Genomic DNA, 11,116 nt, shown 5'->3' with positions numbered 1-11,116 from the left:
CCCATACTATACTGAAAAAAAAAAAAAAAAAAACCAGTTAACATTTTTTTTTTCAGTGGCCCTAATCCTCTTCCGTAGATCTGCCACCCAAGAAAAGACCAACCACATTTAGAGAGGATGTGCAGAACAGCTCAGTTATCCTGGATTCATAGAGGAGGAACAAGAGGGATGTTCTTCTTTTATTATTACTTATCTTATATATTTATTTTGGTCCATTGAATATGTTTAAAAGCTTAATTTCCATCACACCTTCCAAATAAAACATCCAGAGAAGTGCTGTCTCCTTTCATGGGGAGTTTTTATAAAATCTACAGCCTTCTAGAAGGTCTAAACTGTTTAGCCGTTTTGTCAATTGTAAGAAAAACTAACAACATAATGAATGAAGATTTTTAATCCTTAGCCCAGTAATAGCTTATTAATTCCCCATTGTTTAATTTACTTGATCTGCAGAGAATAATTAATGAACAAAGTTGTGATATTCTTAGTTTAACGTATATTTAAGATGCAAGTATTTTAGTAGGGCCCATTCTGCTTTACTTCAATTCTCTAAAAATCACCAGAATATAGAAAATAATGTAAATTGTGAGAAAAATGTTCCACATAACTACAGAACACTTACTGTTACTCAGTAACATTTACTCTGCTATAAAAATCCCATAGTTTCCCGCTTTGTTTCAGTTTAATCCCCTGAAAACCTCTAACCTATAGCTGCAACTGTCCTCATCTAACCTGACAGGGTTTCCTGACAAAACTATTTTAAAATCTCACCCCAAGGTTTGGTGAAAATTTGGCAGACCCTCTTTGCTGTATCCTTCTATGTCTAAATATCCTCTTCTGTCAGTGACTGGATGTCCATCAGGACTACAGCCAGGGAGGCAGTGAGGTCCTATCAGGACCAAGCCCTCATTGCCACCATCTTTCTGCTGCGGTCCTATGGCCCGGCTGCGTTTCTTCTCCAAGAGGAGGTAGAGGGAAGAAACTTTAAGGTTAGTCACTCTGAGATAACCGGGTTTATTCTTAGTTCTGATAGATCTGGGGCCATGTAGATCTTGCAGCATGTTTTTCTTATTGTCCAGGTGTGCCTGGGCGAGCAGCATTCATGCACCTATCCCACCTTCAGCAAGAAGCGGGAAATGTGTAAACACATCTGCTGGTATCAGCAACACACACTCACACACACAAAAAGAAGCAGAACCAAATATTATGAAGTTTTTTTTGTTTCAAAACTATTTTTGCATTGTAAGTGGGACTTTAAAGTTAAAGAGAGAGTTACAGTCTAAGTTATTGTAGCAGTATAAAAAAAATCACAAATACAAATTTTTTTTACACCTGTTCAAATTCTAAGTAAAAGTGCACAAATTCTGTTACAACTCTTTAAATTCTTGAGTATAAGTACACAAATGCTGTTCTACAAGTTGCACATCAAATACCTCTTACATTCTCAGTTTTGCTCCAAATAGTCCAGAACTATTGTTGCAAAACTATTTGTGCGTTGTAACGTAGGTGTTTTGTAACTGTAGATGTTTTTTTAATCTATCACAATTACAAAAAAAGTTACACCTCTTCAAATTCTTGAGCACCATTCAGTTTTGCTACAGTCGATCTAAAACAAATGGTGCAAAGAAAAATCAAACACGTGATAAAAATAGAGTAGTAAAAGTGAAATTTAAGATGTGTTATGTTTATGAAAGATAGCCGTTGTTATTTTATTCTTCACTTAATATGTTATAGCAGAATATTCCCAGTGATATTGATTTAAAAAAAAAGGAAACACAAGCATTTGCTTTAAAACAGTACGCTGACAGCAGTGTCTACTCCTTTTTCTGAAAGCCAACAGCTCCTTGTTCGTTTCAACACGTTCCTTAAAAAAAAAAAACTCTCGTTTCTCGGTGTCTAAATGTTCTCATCTCATTGAAAACTGTTGTCAACCTTATTCTTGCAAAAAAATGAAATAATAAATGCTGTGTATGGGTACTTATTATAGGCTATACCCAGTAGGAATATTACTTTTTCCTAAGTCAAAGCCTAGTATCTAATTATAATGTTAAGAATGTGTATATTCCTATACTGGATGTGTAGAGTAGACGGGGATACTAATTCTGGCAATATGGAACGAAATAAAAAGCCTGATGTTGGAACAAGCACTGTTTATTGAGGATAGGTCAACATAGAGAAATTCTAAGTCAATTTCAAACACAAATATAGATTTAATTACTAAATTTCCAAGTTGCAATGCGCAAATAGTCTTGCAACAGTAGCTCTGGACCATTTGGAGAAAAACTAAAAAATAAGAGGTTTTTGATGTGCAACTTGTAGAACAGAATTTGTGTACTTCTGATTTGTTTTATTTATTCTACAAATTAATATTAATTAATTTGATTAATTTACTAAACTGAGATTTTTCAACGATTTATACTGTGTCTACCAATCAATAATCTTTCCAATTCCAGGCTTTTACTGAAGAAATTCAGGCTACCCAGAGAGCATGTGTGTAAGTATTCCTTTTTTTTAATTAACATCTTTCCAAACCAGTCTTATTATTTAACTTTTATCTATTTTTTAAAGTCTATATATAGTCAATTCAAATCTAATTTTAATGAACTCTTTTTTTTAGGGCTTTCCATGTTCCATAAAAGATCTAAACTATATAAAAATATAATTTAAACTGAGACTCAGCTTCAGCTCAGCTGTGTAAAGTGTGTTGATGCTTCACATCTTGTCGTTGACACGTTTGTTAAAAATACTCCTGCTGCAGATGCATTTAAACCCGGATTGCCAGAACCTTCCAGATCAGAAGGTTGGAAGCGTCTGCCGGAAAGTGATTCAGGCCTAGGATGTGTGTCCGATCTGTCAGGAGGGGCTTCTGCAGAAAAAACAGCCGGTGTCGCACTGCAGGTTGGTTTGGGTCAGAACAGTTACTGCCGACCAGAACACGACCCCACTAATGTTTGTTCACCTCACCCCCTGCACATCCAGATGTGAAATACAGGAAACCTAAAGCTCAGAGTGTCGGATATAATATAAAATATGATATTCAGATCTCCTGATGCAGCCGTTTGAGCTTTTTCCTGATACTGTACATTTCCTGCACCCCTCTCCCTCACAGGTTCGGCTGTGGTAACTGCATCCACATCTCCTGCATGAAGGTGTGGGCCGACCACCAAAGGCTGGCAGACAGTAAGGAGATAGTGAAGTGCCCCATGTGTAGGGGAAACTTCAGCTCCCTGCAGCTGCTTCAGGAGCAAAGCAAGAATGCAGCCAAGCTCTTTACTGCAGCTGAAAGAGAGAATCTAGATAAACACCTGGGAGCGGTGTGCTTCAGCTGCAGAGGCTGCCCCATCACTGGAGCCTGTTTCAGGCAAGTCATATGCACAAACTACCATGAATGCTAAAAGAAAACCAACAGCAGTTTTAAAGACAAATAACAGACACCTGAACTAAAAAAGGAACCCAGATGGTTGAAGCATCTGTAACTGATGATGACAGCATTGTCCTGGATGCAGACAAAGTGACAGGTTTCAAAGTGTGGAGTGAAGTTTGTTCCATTATTGTTGCAAGCAAAGAACGGGTTTTGTAAATGGAAATTTAAAAAGACCCTATTTGTAAATTGAAATAAAAAAGAAGTTTGTAAATGGAAATTGGTAAAAAATAAAATCTAAAAAATGAAACTAGAAAAACGTATGGCAATGGAGTGCAGCTTTTCTGTTGTTTTAGAATTTTTTCCCAATTATTTCTATTCTTCAATTGTCTTTTTCCCCATTTTATTTTTAAAATTTTTTTTTAATAAAAATTTTTCAAAATAACATTTTTTCAAAAAGAAACTAAGTTTTTTCTAAAGATTTTATATTTTTAAACTAAATATTTGTAACTAATTTTACAGATGTTTCCATTTCAAATGTATTTTTTTCAAATTCAGTTGTACATATTGCACTATTTTCAAATGGTCTTTTACAGATAACATTCTCTTCACTTCAAGCCCAAAACAAATGCTAAAAAATGTACATTTAAAAAAAATTAAACAATAAAAAAATAAATTACCTTTGAGAAAACAGTAAAGTTACTGTTGAAACCTTTTTTTTTGACTCAAAATCTTTTCACATTTTAATTTCTGGATTGCAATTTTTTCAAATTTATATAACTTGCCATTGTTTGCAAAACAATTTTTATTGCATATAAAGATGCAGAATAAGGTAAGACGGTGCTCATCTCAATTATGTGGTGCAGAAACAGTCTTCTGTCAAACATTTTCCATCTAAGATAACCTGTAATCCATTTTAATGACTAAACAAATGCCTGGTTTTCTTCTTCTGAGCTGTAAAGTCCATACATTTTTAAAACTAAATAATAACCCCAAACACAACATTTGAGACAATAATTAGTTTCAATACTAATGATTCAAAGCAGAAAATTAAGGATTTGACCAAACTGGTTTTTAATGTGTAAATGGGTCCAAAGCTTTCCAAAGAAAATTTGAAAACAGTTAAAAATAATCAGAATTTCTTAAATACTACCAAACATAACATCTAACTGCTGACAAACCACTTTTTCTTTTCTTTGTTACTGTTACAGAACCTTAAAATGATGACTTGGTGCAAAACTGATTAAACATTTGAAACTGATGGATCGATTAAAGTGAGTTCGTCTTTGCAACACAACACTGACCCCTTCAGCTCCCCTCAGTATTCCCTTCATGGACCTCTGGGTGCACACAAATGTTATTATTACTGACCGATTGCATCCAATAATGGACAGTATACTATTACTGTATTTAATATTCAACTTTTCCTGAAATGTGGATGGATAGTCATGCACTTGATACAGTGAACATCAATGGACTGAGCACACAGCCTAGAGGGACCCCTTTAGATCATTACTTCTAATAGGATAATGCAATATGTAACAAACTAGTTTAATTAAAACAGCATAATCTAATCTCAATCCAGTAAAGCATCTTTGAAACAGATTACCTGGTGTCAAATCTGATAAATCTGAAGCAACTGTGTATTTTTGAAAAATATGTTGGACATCTGTGGCAATAAACAAGAAAAGCAGATCAGTTTTTTCTTTTTTTTACTACATTGGAAGAGATTGGAATATGTATATTGAAACAAAAGACCCACAGCTTTTAAAGGTACAGTGGAGGATTGTCGCAAATTTGTTAAAAGACTCTCCACTTTAGAAAAAAAAATTCACATGCTCAACCCTGTACCCACACCCGAGAGGGAACGCCTGTGGAACTTGTGCGAGAGCGTGCACAAGCCTATTTCTACTCGTACAACATCTGTTTAAAAGTTGCTGTTTGCATCGCTCAAACAAGCTCACTTTCCAAAAGAAGGTATTTCCATTATATCAGACCGGAAAGTGAAAATGGGGACGACCACATAGGATGGCCTTATGTAAACATATCACCAGATTGATTGACAATTAGGAGGACCACTTATTTTAATGATCCACCTGGAAAAAAAAAACATTTCCACCCTAACTTTAAGTAAAGTATGTAAAGGGAATGGTGTTTATGGAGGCACATCATAAACACCATTTATGCCGCAGCACTGTTCTCTATGTTTACACTCTGCTGGTATACGGAGTGAATTTTGCATATTATGCATATTATTTTGCATATTTTAATTTTAAACATTTAATTTTACTATTTTGCTTTTTCCCTTTTTATATTTTTCATAAATTTTTTTTACACAAATTTTTTTTAAACCTTTTTGGTTTCCGTCACAATTTGAAACTGTGTTTTACAGATCACATTCTCCTCACTTAAAGCCTAATGCAAATGGTCCTTCTTGACCAATAAAACTGTTTTTGTAAACTCCATGCAGACCAATAGAAACGTGTCTTCGCATTAAACTATAACGATTTGGGGAAAAAGTGAAAAAACATGAAAGTTACTCTCAAAAACTTTTCCTGATTCAAAGTAATCCAAGGTTTCTTTTCTGGATTGCATGTTTTTTATTTCCATTTATAAAAAGTGTTCTTTGTTTGCAACGTTAATGAAAGAAATTTTACTCCATACTGATGACATCTCTTTTCTACGGAAGAGGATTAGGGCCACTGAAAAAAAAAAAGTTAACTGATTTTTAAATTTTATTTCAGTTTAACATGGGGGGAAAAGTCAGAATTCTGACTTTAATCTCAGAATTTTGCCTTTTTCCTCCGAATTCTGACTTTAATCTCTGAATTCTGACTGAATTCTGACAATAAAAAAAGTCAGAATTCTAACTTTTTTTCTCAGAATTCTGACTTTAATCTCAGAATTCTGATTGAATTCTGACAATAAAAAAAGTCAGAATTCTGACTTTTTTCTCAGAATTCGGACTTTAATCTCAGAATTCTGACTTTTTTCTCAGAATTCTTACTTTTTTCTCAGAATTCTGACTTTAATCTCAGAATTCTGATTGAATTCTGACAATAAAAAAGTCAGAATTCTGACTTTTTCTCAGAATTCTTAGATTTAAGTCAGAATTCTGACTTTTTTCTCAGAATTCTGACTTTAATCTCAGAATTCTGACTTTTTTCTCAGAATTCTGAGATTAAAGTCAGAATTCTGACTGAATTCTGACAATAAAAAAGTCAGAATTCTGAGAAAAAAAGTCAGAATTCTGAGATTAAAGTCAGAATTCTGAGATCAAAGTCAGAATTCTGAGATTAAAGTCAGAATTCTGACTTTTTTCTCAGAATTCTTACTTTTTTCTCAGAATTCTGACTTTAATCTCAGAATTCTGATTGAATTCTGACAATAAAAAAGTCAGAATTCTGACTTTTTCTCAGAATTCTTAGATTTAAGTCAGAATTCTGACTTTTTTCTCAGAATTCTGACTTTAATCTCAGAATTCTGACTTTTTTCTCAGAATTCTGAGATTAAAGTCAGAATTCTGACTGAATTCTGACAATAAAAAAGTCAGAATTCTGAGAAAAAAAGTCAGAATTCTGAGATTAAAGTCAGAATTCTGACTTTTTTCCCATACTATACTGAAATAGGTTAACTTTTTTTTTCAGTGGCCCTAATCCTCCTCCGTACTTTCCAGATGCACCATCTGCAGTTTTTTGTATCTCTGCGAGAACTGCGTAAAGAATGGCTGCCACTCACAACATCCACTTGCCTCAATAACGGTAAAGCAAGCAGAGTAAATCTGTTTCAATTATCCACGACCAATGACGCTGCTGCAATCTAAAGAGTTTTTAACGAAACAATTTCAAATCTTCATTGAAAACAGACCAGAAAGGAAAAGTGGATTCTTGTGGATGCAGCCTCCTCTGAAAATCCCAAACCACAAGATGAAAGGTACATTTAGGTATCCTTAAATTTCTGCACCGATCATGTCACTAATACAAGTTTCTCCACTTCTCAGCACTGTTGCAGAGGCCTTTTCAGCTGAAATGTTGAAGCGACTGCCAGTAGTGAAAGTGAGGTCAGGCTCTCAGCTGCTGAATGAAGGGCTGCAGTGTCGGATCTGCCTGCAGGGGTTTATCCAGGGTCAAAAGGTCCGAACTCTGCCCTGTAAACACAAGGTATTGTTTGCAAGGTTCCCAAAAAATAAAAATTAAACAAATCTTTTATATAATGTTGTCAGTTTTTCCTCCACAGATTATTTCTTGTCAAAAAATATACTGGAAACTTAAAGTAATCTCGTACTAAACGGCAGGAACTGTGACAGAAATGATTGAGAAAGACTAAAAATGTGACATAAAATCCTGAAGAAAAGGGAAATCCGATCAGATCTAATTTTAGTTGCGTCAAAAAGTGTGAAATAAGCTGTACAAAAGGGCGAGTTAGAGTGTTATTTTCAAACATTTTGGGCATTTTTAAAGAGCATTTCCTCAAACAAGTAGCAAAGTGATTTGCCTTTGCAATCAGCAAGCAATACACACAAACCCTTTTTTTCTGTCTTTACCTTCATCAATATGCAGACGACATTCTAATATTCAAACTGTTACATTTATAGATGGAGGACGTATGATTTTTCAAACCTGGAACCCAGCTGTATTACCTCTAAATTTACCACCTAACCCCTTAGTCTTTTAAAAAGCTGCTGTTTAAGTTACAGTAAATTTAGCTCTCTGTCGGCACAGGGTGCAAAAATTATTGCAAGTATGATCAAGTCAATATCGCAGCCCCGATGGAGGGAGCTCAAAGTAGAGAGAATGTGGATAGCTTACATCGTTGATGAGCTTAGAGCAGAGACGATGCACTGCTTTGGTGCAAAGTTCAAGTGATGGCGTTCTGGATTTTACTGACTTGTTTCACAACTCTGCTAAGTTTGTCTTTGTTTTGTGGTCACTAACTTAAAGGCTAGCAGGAAGAGCCTTTGCTGTGATTTTTTTGTAAATACCTTCAACATGAGCATTGAAACGGAAGCAATTGTCTAAAGGCTTTTCCCAGTTCCTAAAACACGCAAAAGGTTCTCACTCTTGTCTGATATACCTTTCTTTTTATTTGTTTTTTTCTTTTGTCAAAAATAAAAAATCTGTTTTATTTATGTGGATCTTAAACACAAGATTCCAGTTATATGCGTTAACGTTTGAGTTCTGCACTGTGCAAGCTGAACATGTAAAAATCTGCCCTTAATTTGAGCAGGTTTGTTAAATGATTTACCAATTGAATTGTTATTTTTGTCCCAAATTAAGTTAGTTCAATATTATGCATTAGAAATAAAATAATTGAGTTGATTTTTTTCTTATTTTAAACATAAATCATCTTATTCTTTTGGTAAATCACAATACCTATTTGTTCAAAGCAAGGAACTATACATCTTTTAAAGAAAATTGACTTAGTTATATTAGATTTTTTGCAGTGTAAGATCATGAAATGTGAAAAGGTTTAAGTGTTTGAAATACTTCAGTGTAATGCTTGTTCTTTCTCCCCTTTTCAGTTTCACGTGAACTGTGTCGACCAGATCCTTCTGAGGTCGAACTCCTGTCCTTTGGATGGATTCATCATTTTCAGTGGGGGAAGAATCAAGAGAAACACGTCTTCTAAGTTCCTCTGCGCTAAGCAGAAGTAAAATGACTTTAAGGACCTGGTCATCCCTGGGATATCATTGCTGACTCAAAGTGCTAAACCCTCTCCTGCATGTGGAGCTCTTAAAGCGGATGTTCTAATGGATACCTCATCTTTTAGTGGTCTTGGACAGAAAGAGACAAGCGACGACATGGTTGCAAAGCAAACAAATGTGCATCTCAAAGACAAGGAAAAGGCTGCTATTAGAGAGAGAACATCAGCCGATATGGAGCTGAGGATGACTGGAGTTTCAATAAAAACCAAGCAATAATTATTATAAAGAACATTTATTAATTTAGTGCGCAAAAAATGCAATAACAGTAACACCAACATCATTACGAAGTTAAAACACAAGCGGTGTCATTTTGGGTAGAAAACTATGGAGGGAATTTTGATGCATTATTATTGCAAGCAAATAATACATCGTTAAATGGAAATCTGAGGGGGAAAATGCAATTCATAATGAAACTTGTGATCATTAAAACATGTATAAAAATTGCATTTCAAAGAATAAATATTAAAAAAATATATAAGACAGCATAGTAACTCTTAAAAACTTTCTTTTGATTAAGAATTTTTACAAAATTTAAGTTCTGGATCTCTTTTATTTTCTAGATTTCTATTCAAAAAACATGTCATTTGCTTGCAAAAATAATGGAACAAAATTCACTCCGTAGCACAAAAGCTGATGATGCTGGATGACTACAATACAAGAAGAAGAACATCAAACTTATTACAGATACATTCACCTTAATCATTCGATAGTCAGAATGGCAGTAGGTTTGTTGTACAGAACAAGAAAATCCGCATAAGTGTTCTCACTGAAAAGCAGGGTAAGGTGTTTTCAAATTGCGGGTTCATGAGTGTATTTTGTGGGGTTTTTTATAAGCTACAGCTCCTCTTAGAAAGTTCAAGCTTTTCGTAGCCTTCCCCTGAAAAAAGACAACCATGAAATAAGTCACATTAATACAACAACACATCTGTCAAGTGAACAGATCGGTCAATCGTCTCTCAGACGGAAGAAAACAAACACAAGATGATTAAATCACAGCCGTGTTTCACTGAAAATGGTATTTACATATAAAAGATAACACTTTACAATGTACAGAATCAAAGAGAAATCATTATTAAAAGCAAGTTTTAGTAGAACTAGAATGGAAGACTAACTGTGCCTAAGTCGGTTGGCCAGAAATATTCACTCATGGTTCATTTGAGTCAGAGTTGTTGACTTGAGCCGTTTGTTAAAAAAGAGCTAATGATAATGCGAAGGTATCCTGTATCTTAAATGCCTTTCTTTCTTTTAAAGAAAGGCATGAAAAAAAGAAAATAGTGGTTAGGAAGAAAAGAAAAAAAATATTGCAAAATGTATTTCTAAGTTACAATCTTGTTGCAAAGTAGACCGATATATGCGTTTGTTGTTCCAAACTTTCGGTTTGCCTTATAAATTTTAACTACATTATGAAATTAGCCTAAAATAGATTAACAATTTTGTCTAAAAGAGATTTTGTTGAAGGGATGCTCCGACATATTGATATTGCCGTTATGGCCAATACTTGATAAAACCAACCTCATATATCAGTTGTTTTCCTACCCTTTTGACACAATAAAAACCAACCACAGTGCTATTGCTTCTCTTTTTCAGTTAAAGGTGCATAGTCCTGTTATATGCCTTTACAAAAAAAAACCAAAAACACCTATGATCCAGGTAAAATAAGGTCATATATAATCTTGATAGTGTTTAGCTAGTCCTTTTGAGCCTAAATGGAATTCCAGCACCAGGTGCAATGAATTGAGGCGTGGGGCCATCTGCTGGTGGTACAAAGAACTATGAGAAAGCAACTTCTTAGCAGAGCGTGAGTGTCATGCAGTGTCTCACAGTAAACAGCTTGGTATGGTCGAAAACCAACAAATATTAATTAAATAAACAGATCTATAGCAACTCTATAGCCTCCAATCAGAATATCAGAGAGAAAGAAAAATTCTCCTTCCTAACAAACGAAAACACAGCATCAAGGTTAAACCCAGTCAATCTATATCATTCTATCCAATTAAAATAGATTCGATTGTAGAGACTAAAAATAACATTGCTATTGCTATCATCCATATTAA

General features: G+C 34.5%; 1 protein-coding gene across 1 annotated transcript; it reads left to right on the top strand.

Moving 5' to 3' along the window:
* The first annotated feature begins 848 nt into the window (after positions 1-848).
* Positions 849-9,274, top strand: zswim2 (zinc finger, SWIM-type containing 2). The gene is given in 9 exon segments (XM_038282109.1): positions 849-986; positions 1,077-1,153; positions 2,451-2,487; positions 2,756-2,895; positions 3,107-3,358; positions 7,035-7,119; positions 7,224-7,291; positions 7,359-7,518; positions 8,880-9,274. Coding segments are annotated over 9 exon segments (1,089 nt in total). The 3' UTR covers positions 9,012-9,274.
* The last annotated feature ends 1,842 nt before the right edge of the window (positions 9,275-11,116 follow it).

This window comes from Cyprinodon tularosa, unplaced genomic scaffold, assembly GCF_016077235.1.
Source record: "Cyprinodon tularosa strain WSP-4 unplaced genomic scaffold, ASM1607723v1 ctg18, whole genome shotgun sequence".
In the NCBI taxonomy this organism is placed as follows: Eukaryota; Metazoa; Chordata; class Actinopteri; order Cyprinodontiformes; family Cyprinodontidae; genus Cyprinodon; species Cyprinodon tularosa.
Note: the sequence above shows the minus strand (reverse complement) of the source record. Positions and strands in the feature narration are given on the sequence as shown.